A 14,063-nucleotide genomic window follows, 5' to 3' on the forward strand; every position below is an offset into this window, starting at 1 on the left:
CCTCCGCCCCACGGGGGACGCGGAGACGGGCGGAGGGACACATGGCCGCGGCACATGGGACAGCGGACCCGCGCCCCGCCCCGGTGTCCTCGCACGGATCCCCCTCCCCACCCGTGACACGTGGGGGTCCAGCCGCTCGGTGACCGCAGCCGGCGCCCACGCGGGTACTTGAGGCTGGCGTGGGGTTCGACCCCGGCCGCACCGTGCCTCCCGCTCCCGGCCCCGGTGCCAGTGCCAACCCCATTAACCTAATTGGCGAGGCGCTCGGCCGCCCCGGGCGGCAGCGGCAGTGGGACCCCGGGGCCAGGGCAGATCCCAGCCCCGGTGGCGGGCGGGGGGGTCGGTGCCCCCGGGGCCCCGATTGTCCGGTAATTGGCGCGGGCAGCCGAGCCCGGCCGGCAGCGTCGCGGGGCGGGGGAGCGGCCACCGGCGGCGGCTGTACCGGAGTTCCCGGGGATGCCCGGGGCGCGGCGGGCGGGATGGGGGTGCTGGGGTCGGTATCGGGGTCTCGGCCGCTGGGGGGTCGAGGGCAGGGGGCGTGTGGCGATGCAGGGGGGGGAATTGGGGTGCCGGGAGGAGTGGGGCGAGTTCAGGAGTGCAAGGGGGATGCCAGGGCCGGGTATCAGAGTGCGGAGACCCCGGGAGGGCCGAGGGTTGTGGGGGTTCAGGGTATGGGGTGACGCTGAGGCTGTGAGGGGGTCACTGTGGGGGTGTCGGGATGGGGCTGGGGGGGCGGTGGAGGGGATGAGGATGGAGTAGTATTTTGGGACAGGGGCCACGATGAAAGTAGGGGGCTGTGGGCGGGGCCAAGAAAGGGGCACGGTCAGGTGGTGGGGGAGGGGGCCTCGATGGTTGGGCTGGACTGGGGGCGGGGCCTGTCCCGGCAGGGCGGGGCCAATGGCGGGGCGGGGTCGGAGGCGTGGCCTGTCCTGCGGGACGCGGGCGGGGCCATGTGCGGGGGCGGGGCCATGTCCGGGGGCGGGGCGAGGGCGGGGCACGGCGGGTCGGGACCGGGTCGGCGGGCGGGACCGGGAGCGGGACCGGGTGGGGGACGGGGCGTTTTGCGGGGCTGGCGGGGCCCGAGCCGCGCCGAGCCATGGAGAGCTCAGAGCGGAGCGCGCTGCTCACGTACCGCCTCTGCGGCGGCTCGGCCGAGGAGGAGCGGGGCCGGGAGCGCGGCCGGGCCGCCGCCGCCCCCCGCAAGCTGCCCACGTTCCTGGGCGTTGTGGTGCCCACGCTGCTCTCCATGTTCAGCGTCGTCCTCTTCCTGCGCCTCGGTGAGTGCCGCCGCCCCCGGGGCGCCCTCCGCTCCCCGCCGCGGCCCGGGGCCCCCTGAAACTCACCAGCCCTGCCTGGTACCCCCAGCCCGGGCCCCGTGTGTGTTACCCCCAGGCCCGGACCCTCCGCATCTGGAGCTCCGAGCCCCGCAGTCCGGGTCCCTAGTGCCCTCTCAGTGCCCTCTCAGTGCCCTCTTCTGAGCCTCCGTCTCTGGAGTCCCAGTGCTCTTCTCCAGTGGTTATGCCAGTGCCCCCAGTCTGGGGTCCCAGTGCCCTCCCTGTGCCCACTCAGTTCTCTCCCGGGCTGGGGTCCCGGTGCTGTGTGTCCCTGCTTGATCCCTCCAGCCTGGGGCCTGGGGACCGAGGGACAGGAACCTGCAGGACAGGAATCCAGTTAGGGACCCCTGTAAGCGACCCCAGTCCACCGGGGTGGGCACCCCTAGTGTCCCTGGGGTAGAACTCCTGTGTCTTTCCAGTGCCTTCCCCTAAATGGGATTCCAGTGCCCTCGTGCCACCTGTCTCACAGTGCTGGGACCCCGCTGCTTCCCGGGCATCCCCCAGTGCCAGGCTCCACCACCCCAGTTCTCTCGCACATCACACCTGATGTCCCAAGAGCAGGGCCCTGTCAGACACCCTGCTGCCCCTCTCTGTGTGTAAAAAGGGTACAGACTGGTTCCCAGTCTGCCCCCAGTTTGGGTTATGGATCTGTTACTGTGAGCCCTGGGAGAACTCGGAGGACAGGTTGGGCATGGACTGGGGCAACTGGCAGCGTTTTGGGGGGCCCTGGGGTGCCCCTGCACGGCCCAGGGCAGGCAGAGGCCCGAGACACGCAGTGTCCGCTCTGGTCCAGGAACGGGAAAAGCTTTTCCTCTTTCACTTTCCGCCCACGGAAAGCCCAAGGCGGGAGTTGGCTGCATGCCCGGAGACCCACGAGCCCCAGGGGGCTGGGAGGGGGGCCTTGAGCCCCTTCCCCTGCCTGGGGCGCCCCCCACGCTGGGGGCACAGCTCTCCCCTGGCATTGCTTGCTCCCTTCCAACTCCCCTGCTCGGAGTCCTCACACAGGCTCTGACCCCCCAACCCCACAGCAGGCACCAGGGTCCCCCCGCCCAGAGATGTGTTGGAGGGGAAGTATGGGGCGGAGCGGGAGAGAAGCTGCCAGGAAGAGGAACTTTCCCCCCTGTCAGTTCCCCGTTTCCTCCACACCTCAGAGGCTCCTCAGATCTCCAGGGTGAGCACCCCCTCCTACTCACCCCTGCACTGCTTTTGGGGCACCCCTTTATTTCCACCAACCCCTCTGCCTGCCCTTGTTTTTGGCACTCGAGCACCCTCCAGCCCTCTGGGGACCACAGAGGTTTGGGTGCCCCCAAACCCAGCCTGGCGCCCCAAGGGCTCCTTGTAGTGCCGGTGCCCCCGTCACCCCCCCCTTGCCTCCCCACGGGCATGTCTGTGGCCTGGCTTGTGGCTGAGATAGGGCAGCACCCACAGCCGCGGGTGGCCCCTTCCTGCCCACAGCACTGCCAGCCAGGATCCTCCCATCAGCAGGGCTGGGGAGGCTCTGTGTGCCCTCTCAACGCAGAATACACACACACACCCACGGGGGAGTGGTGCCCTGGCTGGCAGGGACACCCAGGGCTGCTTCTGCTTCCTGCTCTGCTGTGGGTGAGCAGGGCAGCAACGGGAACCCTGTGGGGAGCGCCTCACTCCCTTCACTGGGACACAAGGGTGACATCCAGGCACAGGGTTCCCAGCATCCCCCAGGTGGGCAGCAGAGCCTGTGCCCCTGTTTGTTGGGTTTTTGGGCATGCCTGGGCCTGGCATGGCAGGAGGATTGAGATACCCTGAGGTAGGGACACCAGTGGGTGCTGCTGTAGGTGGGAGGTGGGAACATCCCCACCCTGGCAAGGAAAGGGCTGGCATGTCCTCAGGGGAGCTGTGGGCGTGGGGCTGGGAGCAGCCACATACCTCAGTGGGGTGAGCTCTGTGTGCTGGCTGTGCCCAGGGGCTCTGTCATGGGGTGACCCATTCCCAGCTAAGGGGCACGTTGACCTTTCCCTTGTCTGTGACAGGGTTTGTGGTGGGTCATGCTGGGTTGTACCAGGCCCTGACCATGTTCGCAGTGGCCTATTTCATCATTGGCATGACGGTGCTGTCTGTGTGTGCCATTGCCACCAACGGGGCGCTGGATGCTGGAGGAGCCTACTGTATCCTTCCCTGTGGGTGCTGCTGGGGCAGAGCATGTGGGCCAAAGCTGGGTGACTACCCGGTGACCTTGGGGTGCCACACTGAGGCTGGGACCCTGTTGGCCTGTGAGAGAGGGGTGGGGGCACCTGATGGTCATTTGGGCTGCTGACATCTTCCCTTGACTCAAGCAAGATATGATCAGCCGTGCCCTGGGCCCGGAGTTCGGGGGCAGCATTGGGATCATGTTTTTCCTGGCCAATGTGTGTGGCAGCGCCCTCTACGTGCTGGGGCTGGTGGAGGCAGTGGTAGACAGCTTTGGGATCCCGCCTGGTAAGTACCCCCCTGTATAGTGGCAGGGGACAGCAGGTGTCCCTTACCATGCATGCCAAGCACTGTGCCCAGCATAGCCAGCATGGCTCACCTAGCCCTCTGGCTAGTGAGTTGTTGCCCATCATGCCTGGCACAATGCCAGTGGCTCTTGTCTCCCAGTAATGCCCCTTCTGAGTCTCACTGATCCTGACTTGTCTCTCCCTAGGGCAAAAAGCAGGCACGGGTGTCCACGTCCTGCCCCAGAGCTACTGGTACGAGCTGCTCTATGGCACTGTGCTGCTGGCACTCTGCCTCCTCGTGTGCCTCGTGGGTGCCTCCATCTATGCCAAGGCCACCTTCCTCATCTTCCTCATCGTTGCGGGTGTCCTGGGCACCGTCCTTGTCAGCTTCTTTGCCACGCGGCCCATCAGAGTGCCCATCCGCCTGCCCCACCTCAATGGCTCAGAGATCGAGAACGGCTCCTTCACTGGCTTCTCCCTCGACACCCTGCGAAAAAACCTGGGGGGTGAGGAGAGGCTCCCCGCACCCTGCGCGCCATACCCACCATGGCACTGGCACTGCCACATCAGCAGCGGCTTGCTGGAGGGTGGGGGCAGCTTGTGGGCACGTAGCAGGTGCCATGGGGTGGTTTCTCCTGCTGTTTTTGTATGAGGAAATTGAGGAGAGGGCATATGGTGGGGCAGTGCCACCCTGGACAGCCTGTCACAGCCCCTTCCTGTGTGTCCTGCAGGTGACTATGCGGTGGACTACACCACTGGGCAGATGATGAGCTTCAGCTCCGTCTTCGCGGTGATGTTCAATGGCTGCACCGGCATCATGGCAGGCTCCAACATGTCGGGTATGGACAGGAGGTGCTGGGCTAGGTCGCACCAGGAATGGTAGCTGAGGCTGGAGGAGATTGGGGGTGCCTGTGAGTTAGCACTAATGCTGCCTGCTCCTGTCCACAGGGGACCTGAAACGCCCGAGCTACTCCATCCCACGGGGCACCATCTCCGCTGTGCTCTTCACCTACCTCGTCTACAACTTGCTGGCTTTCCTCATGTGTGCCACCTGCAACAGGTATGGCCACCTGTCCCCTGACCAGGGCCATCGGTGCCAGGCTGTGCCTGGTGCCAGGGCATCCTGGCCTGAGCCGAGGCAGTGCCGGTGTGTCTGTGTCTCTCTCCAGGGTCCTCCTGCAGAAAGACTATGGCTTCTTGCATGACATCAGTATCTTCCCTCCCCTGGTCACCGTGGGCATCTACGCTGCCACTCTCTCTGCAGCCATGAGCAACCTCATCGGGGCATCCCGCATCCTGTACGCCCTGGCCCGGGATGATCTCTTTGGTGAGTGCCTGGAGTGCGCTGGCACTTGTTGAAGCCCACCCAGCGGGTTGACCCTACTGGGGACCAGCCCTGGTGTCAGGGAACTCCCTTTTTGGTGTGGGGGTGATGCTTTGTGGGTTGGCATGTGTCCATTTGGGTCACCTGTGTGTGCCCTGCAACTTGCCTCCACCCCAGCACCCAGGGTGGGGATGGGACTCATGGCTGGTGGCTGAGCCTGTTGATGCCCAGCCCAAGCTCCCCACTCTGCCTGCAGGCCGGGCACTGGCTCTGGCCAAGAAGACATCTTCCAGTGGGAACCCAGTGATGGCAGTGATCCTCTCCTGGATGGTGGTGCAGGTGAGTTTGTTGGCAACACTCCCTTCCTGTCCTCACTGGGTGTTGGTGGGTTGGCACCTGGCCTGGGTGTTGTGGAGCCTGGCACATCCCCCTGCCCCTGGGGATTCCTCCCCCAGGCTCCCTGCCCCAGGTGTCCCGCTGCGGTTGTGCCCTTCCCTCCCTGAGGTGGGAAATGTCCCCTATGTGGAGGATAAATCAGTGCAAAGGTCAGGGATTCCCGCCTGTACACTTTCCCATCATACCTCTTGGGTATGCCCCAAGTAAACAGGGATGGCTCAGGTGTACATTCACCCTGTGCTCTCTGCAGCTGGTGCTCTTCTCTGGGAAGCTGAACACCATTGCAGGGGTCGTGACCACCTTCTTCCTCCTGGTTTATGCCACTGTCAATCTGGCCTGCCTGGCACTGGAATGGGCATCGGCCCCCAACTTCAGGTACCCACCGGCACAGGGGAGAGAAACTGTACTGAGATGCTTGGAGGCGCCCATCCCTGCATCCTTCTGGTTTTGATTCCCCTGCCTCCCTATGCCTGGGCATTATGATGAGATGGTGGGCAGAGATGCTGAGCACCGCTTTCATGGGCATTAGGGGAGGCAGAGATACCCCTATCCCTGGGGAGGGAGAAGGGGACAGGTCCCAGCATGGCACTGGCTTGGCACACTTCTCATACCCTGGCATCGCTTTGCTGAGTGGGTACAGATAAATCCAGCGCCCCCTCCCCTTAGGCTTTCCAGAGGTAATTTATAGCCTGTGCCCGGCCGGCATCCCCCGGGCTGTTTGCCAAGCAGTGATGGAGCCCACTTTCCATTAGTGCTAATTAAACTAAGGGAGAAGGGGGAGGGAGGAAGGGGGATCCTGGGTGGGGGGAGGAGAAAAGATCTTCCAGGAAGGAGGAATATGTGTGGCAGGCAGCCCCAGCATGGAGCACAGGGTGTGGGGTATCCTGGCATGGAGCTGGGTTGGCAGGGCTGCCCAAATCTGGGATGTGAGGTCCTGGCAGAGTAGCCAGGGGGAGCCTGATCTCCCCCCATGAGATGCCCACTGCCCTCAGTGAAGGATGCTGTGACTCCACAGTAGGTAGAGTCCCCTGGGTGCACAGAGGTGGTGCCCAAGCAGGGCCAGGTGGCACTGCCCTGGAGTCCCCCAGAGCACCCCATTCCCAAGGGAGAGCTGATGTCTGTGCCAGGATGGGGCTTGGCCCACATCCACCCTGCCCAGCTGCTCCCTTGACCAGGCACGGATGGGGCAGGATCAGTGCCTGGGGTAAGCTGCTGGGGTGGGATAGCAACAGGCTCCTCGCCCACCCCACATCTGGTGCCTCCCCCCGTCCCTGCACTGAGGTCTCCATCAAGCACAGCGGAAAAGGATTTTAATTACCTTTCAGGAAAAACAGCAATTAGAGAAAATAACAGCTTCTCGCCTCCCCGCCTCCACCTCCCTGCACCAGACAGAGCCGGCACCGTGGCTGCTAGCACTGCCACACGCTGCGTAACTCTGCCTGAGTGTGCCAGGGCAGCACCAGCCCCATGGCCATCACTGCCGCTGTTTGCCAGGGGCTGGCAGCAAGGGGCTGCCCTCTGCCCTGGGAGGTACCGTCTGCCCTCCATAACCTCTCCTGCAGGCATATGGGGTGCCCAGCGTGCCCTGGGCTGGCACAGTGGGATCACTGAGGGTGGCTGGTGTGTCCCCTTGGCACGGCTCCCCTTGTTGTGCCCTCCTTGCAGCTGGCATGGGCACCACAATGTAGCAGGTTTCCCCTCCTCCCTGCTCCAGGCCCACTTTCCGGTACTTCACCTGGCACACGTGCCTGCTGGGCATCGCAGGCTGCTGCGTCATGATGTTCCTCATCAGCCCTGTGTCAGCCTCAGCGAGCCTGGGCTTCCTGCTCCTCCTCCTCCTTGCCCTCCACTACCTCTCACCCAGCAGCACTTGGGGCTACATCAGTCAGGCCCTCATCTTTCATCAGGTGAGCCCTGTCCTCCTGTTGTCCCCTTTTGGAGTGGAAAGTTGGTGTCCCTGTGGCAGCTCAGCTCCATCCTGGGCTCCATCCTCAGGACTGGCATCCCCACGGGTGGTTTGTTGAAAGAAGAAGTGTTCCTCACCTGTTCCCCTCCCTCTCTCTTCCAGGTGCGCAAGTACCTACTGATGCTGGATGTCCGGAAGGACCATGTCAAGTTCTGGCGCCCGCAGATGCTGCTGATGGTGCAGAACCCACGAGGCAGTGCCCGCCTCATCGACTTCGTCAATGACCTCAAGAAGAGCGGCCTCTACATCCTGGGACATGTCGAGCTGCAGGACTTGGGTGAGGATCTGCACTGTCCCCAGTGCTGGTGGACTCTGTCCCTTGCTGTGGTGCCAGTGTGCTCTCAGAGTTCTTGGATTGATGCTGCTGCCCAGCTGCCGGTTTGGCAGGGTGGGCACGGCAAGGGAGTGTCAGCATTTTGGGCACATGTGTGGCACCATGGGCTTGGCTTGGTATGACGGACATTGGTGGCTTGGGTCTGTCCTGTGCCTCCTGTGCGCACACACTTGCAACACACATGCCGCAAGCTTGTACGTGCGTGCGCTCAGATGTTCGTCCCTGCACGTGCACATGGGGCTCCTGCCCAGCCCATGTCAGCGCTGTGCACACGTGGCACATGCCACCCTGTCAGCGCCTGTGCACACCCAGCACACGCGTGGGCATGCACTCAGCACAGCCCTGCTGCTTTGTGTCCAGGTGCTTCAGGCATGTTTGCACTCTGGTGTGTGCTGGTTTGCACACCCCTGCTCCCTGGCACACGTCATGGCTGTCCCCATCCCACCCCAGTGGATGCACAGGCTCTGCTCCCCAGCTCCCCACCGCTGCTGTGGTGACTAATGGCCTGAAACTGGGGAGTGGGGATGGGGCTGCCTGGGTATTTTTTTACACATTTGTGTATAATTTTGTATCTCTGTCTTTAAGCAGCTACTTCCCCCTCTCTGTCTCCTGGGTACTGGGGTGGGCACAGGGGTTGGCACTGGTCTGCAGCAGGGATGGACACCAAAGTTAACCCCAGTATGGGGTACCCGTCTTGCTGATGCTTGCTTTGCTCCCCACCCAGACATGCTGCCCTCAGACCCACTGCAGTCCCAGCAGGACTCGTGGCTGAGCTTGGTGGACAAGCTGAACGTCAAGGCCTTCGTCAGCCTCACCCTTGCACCCTCGGTGCGGCACGGTGTCCGGCAGCTCCTCTTCACCTCTGGCCTTGGTGAGTGACACTTCAGCTGGACATGGGTGAGGGTCCATCCTACTGTCCCTGGGGGCTGAGAAGTGCCAAGGGGTTTGGAGGCACCTGGCCAGAGCCAGGTTTGCTCTCGGAGGCATCTGGGGTGAGCAGTGCTCTAGCCAAGTTGAGCCTTGGAGGCATCAATGTTGGCAGTGTTGAGGGGCTTGAAGACACCTGGATGGGAGATACCAAGAGGTTTGGAAGCACCTAGTGTGGGCACTGCCAAAGCCAACTTGGAGAGGTCCTGGGTGGGCTATGCCAAAGCCAAGCTGGGTCTTGGAGGCATCTGTATGTGTGATGCTGAGGGGTCTGGAATCACCAGGGTAAGCAATGCCAAAGTCAAGCTTGGCTGGTGGAGCCCTCCACCTCTGCTCATCTGGGTTGGCGTGGTCTTTCTGGCAGGTGGAATGCGCCCCAACACCCTGGTGTTGGGCTTCTATGATGATGAGGCACCACAGGATGGTCTAGCCCGGCACCCTGCCTTCAGCAGCGCCCGTGAGGAGGTTCCCTTGGGCTTCCCCCCGCTGCGGGCACCCACCACTGCCAAGATGCTCTCGGCTCGGGAGTACGTGGGCATTGTGGCTGATGCCCTGAAGATGCTTCGCAACGTCCTGCTGGCCCGGCAGCTGGAGAGTCTGGACAAGGCCTGGGAGCTGCGGCGGGCTGCCAGCCCCCCGCCCACCATCCATGTCTGGCCAGTCAACCTGCTGAGGCCCGACAGCGCCCGCTACGCCGACACCTGCAGCCTGTTCCTGCTGCAGATGGCCTGTGTCCTCAACATGGCGCGGGCCTGGCGCCGCGCCCGCCTGCGCCTCTTCCTCTGTGTGGAGGCGGGTACTATGCCCCATGCCCAGGAGGAGAAGCTGCGCCAGCTCCTCAAGGACTTGCGCATCCAGGCCCAGATCCAGCTGGTGCCCTGGGACGCCATCACGCGCCTGCACTGGCAAACCTGCCGGGGACCCCCAGGGGGACCAGCAGAGGAGGAGGAGGAAGAAGAGGAAGGGGTTGTGAACTTCCCGACCAACACTGCCCAAGTGTCTGATGAGTACGTGTGTGCAGCCAACAAACTGGTCCTGGAGCAGAGCCCCGCGCCGGCCGTGCGCTTCCTTTACCTGCCACGGCCGCCGGCCGACACCAGCCTCTACCCACTCTACCTGCACCAGCTGGAGCTGCTCACCCGCGGGCTGGGCCCCACTGTGCTGGTGCACGGGGTGAGTGCCGTCACCAGCACCCAGCTCTAGGTCACCCTGCTCCCTGCACCCTCCTTTGCCCAGTGCCTTTTGCAGCCTAAGCCTGAGTGTCCCAGTCCTGGTGTCCCCACCCTGGTGGACAGAGGGGTCAGTACCCCACGGTGGGAGATAGGTACAGGAAGAGGGTTTGCTTTTTGGGGTTGTCTCCTGCAGAGGATTAAAGCTGCCCTGGCAGGATCCAGACACAGCCCTGGTGTCCAGCCAGGCAGCATGGTGCATTCACAGTGCCTTTTCTTTGGGCTGGTGGTGGGGGATAGCAGGGTTCCAGGGGGTGCCAAGCACTGAGTGCCCCAGTTGGCTGCTGGGAGGCCCTTGGTTGCACCCTGCAACCCCCCCTGTGATTCCCCCCTGCCACAACCCCCATCCTCTTCTCCGCCAGCTCCTCCGGGCACCCAGCCAGCAGCGGGGATTGATTAAAGGCAGCCTCGACCTTGGTGCCCCGGCTCCCCGCCATCCTCCTGCCTTTCATTAGGAAAAATTAAATGGGAAAGAGTGGGGGAGGGGAGCCCAGAGGCCTGGGTTCCCTGCATGAGGCTGGGTGTGTGGGGGAAGCACTGGGGTGCTGGCCCTAATGGCTGCAGGGTATGACACCACTGATCTTGCTCAAAACCCCCAATGCTGTTGGTGAGGGGGCACCCACGTGCTTTAATCCGTAGTTCCCCCACCCCCATGGGTGCTGAGCTCCTGGTCTTGGCAGGAAGGGGGGAAACGTTTTGTGATGAGGGTCCTTCCTTGCACACCTGGGTCTCCTGGCCTTGCTCTGGGCCCTGTTTCATGGGGCATTTTAATCTCCCCCACCAATTATGACCTGCAAGGGGGAGCTGGCCTTGCCCCCTGCTCCCCTTTATTGATTAGAGGAGGGCAGGAAATTGCCTGGGCACTGGAGATAAATCCTTTGGGTGCCTGGCGGGTGGGCAGCGTGCCCAGCGCTGCCTGATTGATCACTTCCTATTAGCCCTGGCACACAGGGGTGGGGGACTGTTCCCAGCCAGGCTGGCCTCCAGTGGGGGTGACAAGCATGACACTGCTGCCTGTGCCTGCTCTCACCAAGCCTGGCACTGCTGCCTGCCAGCCAAAGGGCTGGAAAAACCCAGGTGGCTGGGTGCTGCTGGTGTGGAAAAAATGGTGTGAACTCTTACTCCCCACATTTTGCAATGGATTGTGCCCCGGTGGGTGGGCAGGGGGCTGGAGCTGGCTTTGCTCCCTGCTGTGGGAGGTGGGTGCCCTGGGGTGGCCACCGCATGGCCTGTGGGATTTATTTACAAACAGGCAGGAGCTGGCACAGGGCAGCCGGGCACCAGTGGGACCCGGCGGCCTATAATGTTAATTATCACCACGTAATTAAAAGCCCATAAAAAGCCTCACACTTCATTAAATTAAAGCTTCCCTGCACTGTGCCGATGGGCTCCGGCAAAGTTAACCTTGGCCGTGCCAGGGACCAGCTCTTCCGCAACTGGGGACCCACGGCTGGGCGTGTGTAGGACCCGAGGCTGGGACTGTGCAGCCCCCCACAGTGTTGTGGGGTGCACCATTGCATGAGCACCTCATAACTCCATTCATCACTCCTGGGCCACGTGTGCTTGGGCACACGCAAGGATGCTGTCCCTGTCGGAGATGCCCACACGCATCGCATGGGCGTGTGTGCCCATGGCACTGCTGCAGACACACCATCACACGGGCCAGGGGCTGACACAGGCACACACCCAGGTGTGCACACACAGCGCCACGGCCGCTGCAAAGGCAGCATCTCACGCCGGCACCGCGGCTCCAGCAAACCAGCTCTGGCACGCAACGCCCACGCGGCACACACCTACACAAACAGCATTCTTCCTCCCTTCCAACATACAGATGTGCAGACAAACAGCCACACATACCCCCTGCATCTCCTCCAGGCTCCCACTCACTGCTGTCAGCGGCCAGAGGTGATAGGCTGTGGGGAGAGCACCCACCTGTGCCTGCCCCTTCTGTGCCTCGGTTTCCCCAAGGGCTGTGCTGTGCTGGGGCAGAGGGGGATGAATGGGGGACCTCCAAATCCTGGTGGCTGGGTGCTATGCCAAGGTGTGGGAGGGTACAAAGTGGGGGGGACCCTCCAGCACACAAGAGATGACATGTATGCATGTGTGTGTGCACGTTAAGGCAGCGATATGCATAGACTAGGAGACTCTGGGTGTGTGCATGTGCACATGGGAGGGGGGTGCTGTGCTGGGGGATGTGCACATGCACAAGGGGTGTCTATATGTGCACACATGTTGGTGTGGGTGTATAATCCCTCCCCAGCTGTGATGTGCTGATGTGCACACAGGGCTCAAGGAAGGGGGGGGGCAGGGGAGTGCACACACCCACGAACACGGGGTGTGCAAACTGGCACGTGTGTATGCCCAGGACCCCAGGGCACCACTGCCAAGTGGGGCAGGGGGCAGGGGGCTGTGGGGGGCAGGCACCAGTGGGGGCCCATGCCCCGGCCCTGTGGGGGTGGGCAGCCAACAGGGCCTCGGCTATTTCTTGGAAATTTCGCAGCATTCATTTCAGTGCAAATAAAAGCTGTCATTGCTGGAGAAATGATACTGATCGGGGTCTGAAAAGACAGCAAATTACCCGCCTGAAAATGCACCGCTGGAAAAAAATGCATATTAAACACACAAAAAGGCACTTTGCCATCAGCCGCGCTTCCCCCGCCGCTCCAGAATAACCACACTTTACATAATTCTCCCTCTCCACCTCCGAATTAATTTTGCAGACAGAGGCAGAGGCAACCCTCTGACAATAGCAGAGGGGAGACGCAGCAGCGGCGGGGGGAGCGGGGCTGGGGACTGCTGGGGGTGCCTGGCTCTGGGCTGGGGGCATGGTGGGTAACGGGATGTCAGGGTTGGAGTTGGGGCAAATGGAGGGATTTGGGGGGTCTGAGGGGTTTGGGAGAGTTGGGTCCATGGGTGCAGGTTGTGGGTGCTGGGTGCTGGGTGGATGTGCCCAGCTGTGGGGTGGAGCATTCTCGTGCTCCCCACTCGGGTGCTGGGGCTGGAATCCTTTGGGGTAGGGTTTGTGGGGTGATTCTCACCCCAACAATCATGTCTTGGGCCAGGTGTTTCCTATAAGGGACAATCCCTCACCTCTTACCACTGGAATGATCCTGCCATGTGCCTACCCCAGAGCCTGGCACCATCTCTGGAGGCAGGCAGGCCCTGGGGGGTGCACATACCCTACTTGGTGGGCACTCCCAGGCACTCCCTGCCCTGCTGGCCTACCCACAGCGCTAGGCATGTGGGTGCACCCAAAGGACACCATGAGGCCATGCTGCCCACCCAGGCTGACACTCCTAAACTAGCATCTCTCTAAGAAACCCCCTGGGAACCTGCCCCACTGGGCATGAGGGCACCATGCCCAGCACCCCAGGACCGCTGAGAGGCAGCAGCAAGCAGAGCAGGGGGTCTAGCAGTGATAGTGGGGGAGTTCATCTGTCTGGGTGCTCAGCACTGAGGGGCTGATGGAGGTGAGGGCGGGTGGCAGAGGTTGGCACCGCGCTGCTTTGCATTTTCAATGACAGACCCATGCCGGGTGCTCGGGAGAGTGGAAAAATCTTATTTGTCACCTGCTGGCGATGTGCGGAGGCTCCCGCGCCGCGGCTAATCTTGGGGAAAATGAGGATGCCGGCGGGGTGGCCCACGGGATGGGCAGGGCTGAGTGAGGCTGGCGAGGTGGGTGATGCAGGGGCTCTGCTTTGGATCAGAGCCCTGGACCGTGGGGTGGGCAGAACCCTGGGGGTCACACCTGCCTAGTGATCCCTGGGTGTATTGGCCCCATGACATGGATCCTGCCTGTTGGGGGTGCATGGGCTGGGCATCACTTATGGGCATCCTGGAGCAAGTGCCCTGCACCTCCAGTCCCATCTGCTTATGTATAAACTCTTTTTTTTTCCATCCCAGCTGCAGCAGCAGCCAATTCCCTCACAGTGCCAGCTCCACAGGTTGGCACTGCCTGTGCATCCTCTCAGGCCACTCAGTGGACTTTCTGGGGGAAAGTCAGGACATGGAAGTGGTGCAGGCACTGCCTGATGCCCTGTATCTACACACAGGTGCCCATCACACACCTGCCGTGCCCTGGATTTTTGAGATGCCAACAC

The 14,063-nt window shown here is 62.5% G+C and overlaps 1 protein-coding gene across 2 annotated transcripts; it reads left to right on the plus strand.

The window, feature by feature from the left end:
• The first annotated feature begins 1,030 nt into the window (after nucleotides 1-1,030).
• On the plus strand, nucleotides 1,031-12,523 carry SLC12A9 (solute carrier family 12 member 9). Of its 2 annotated transcripts, XR_004358898.1 has the most exons (14): nucleotides 1,031-1,277; nucleotides 3,344-3,478; nucleotides 3,651-3,788; nucleotides 3,994-4,293; nucleotides 4,519-4,626; nucleotides 4,736-4,847; nucleotides 4,957-5,114; nucleotides 5,368-5,450; nucleotides 5,758-5,882; nucleotides 7,222-7,414; nucleotides 7,576-7,750; nucleotides 8,532-8,678; nucleotides 9,099-12,314; nucleotides 12,384-12,400. XR_004358898.1 is itself a non-coding variant. In XM_032698358.1 (13 exons), the coding sequence occupies exons 1-13, from the start codon at nucleotides 1,097-1,099 to the stop codon at nucleotides 9,935-9,937; spliced, it is 2,694 nt and encodes an 897-aa protein (XP_032554249.1). In that variant the 5' UTR covers nucleotides 1,031-1,096; the 3' UTR covers nucleotides 9,938-12,523. The 2 variants fall into 2 exon arrangements, 1 of the variants encoding a protein (XP_032554249.1); XM_032698358.1 differs by having other exon boundaries at nucleotides 9,099-12,523.
• The last annotated feature ends 1,540 nt before the right edge of the window (nucleotides 12,524-14,063 follow it).

The sequence above is a fragment of the Chiroxiphia lanceolata genome, chromosome 10 (genome assembly GCF_009829145.1).
Source record: "Chiroxiphia lanceolata isolate bChiLan1 chromosome 10, bChiLan1.pri, whole genome shotgun sequence".
NCBI lineage: Eukaryota > Metazoa > Chordata > Aves > Passeriformes > Pipridae > Chiroxiphia > Chiroxiphia lanceolata.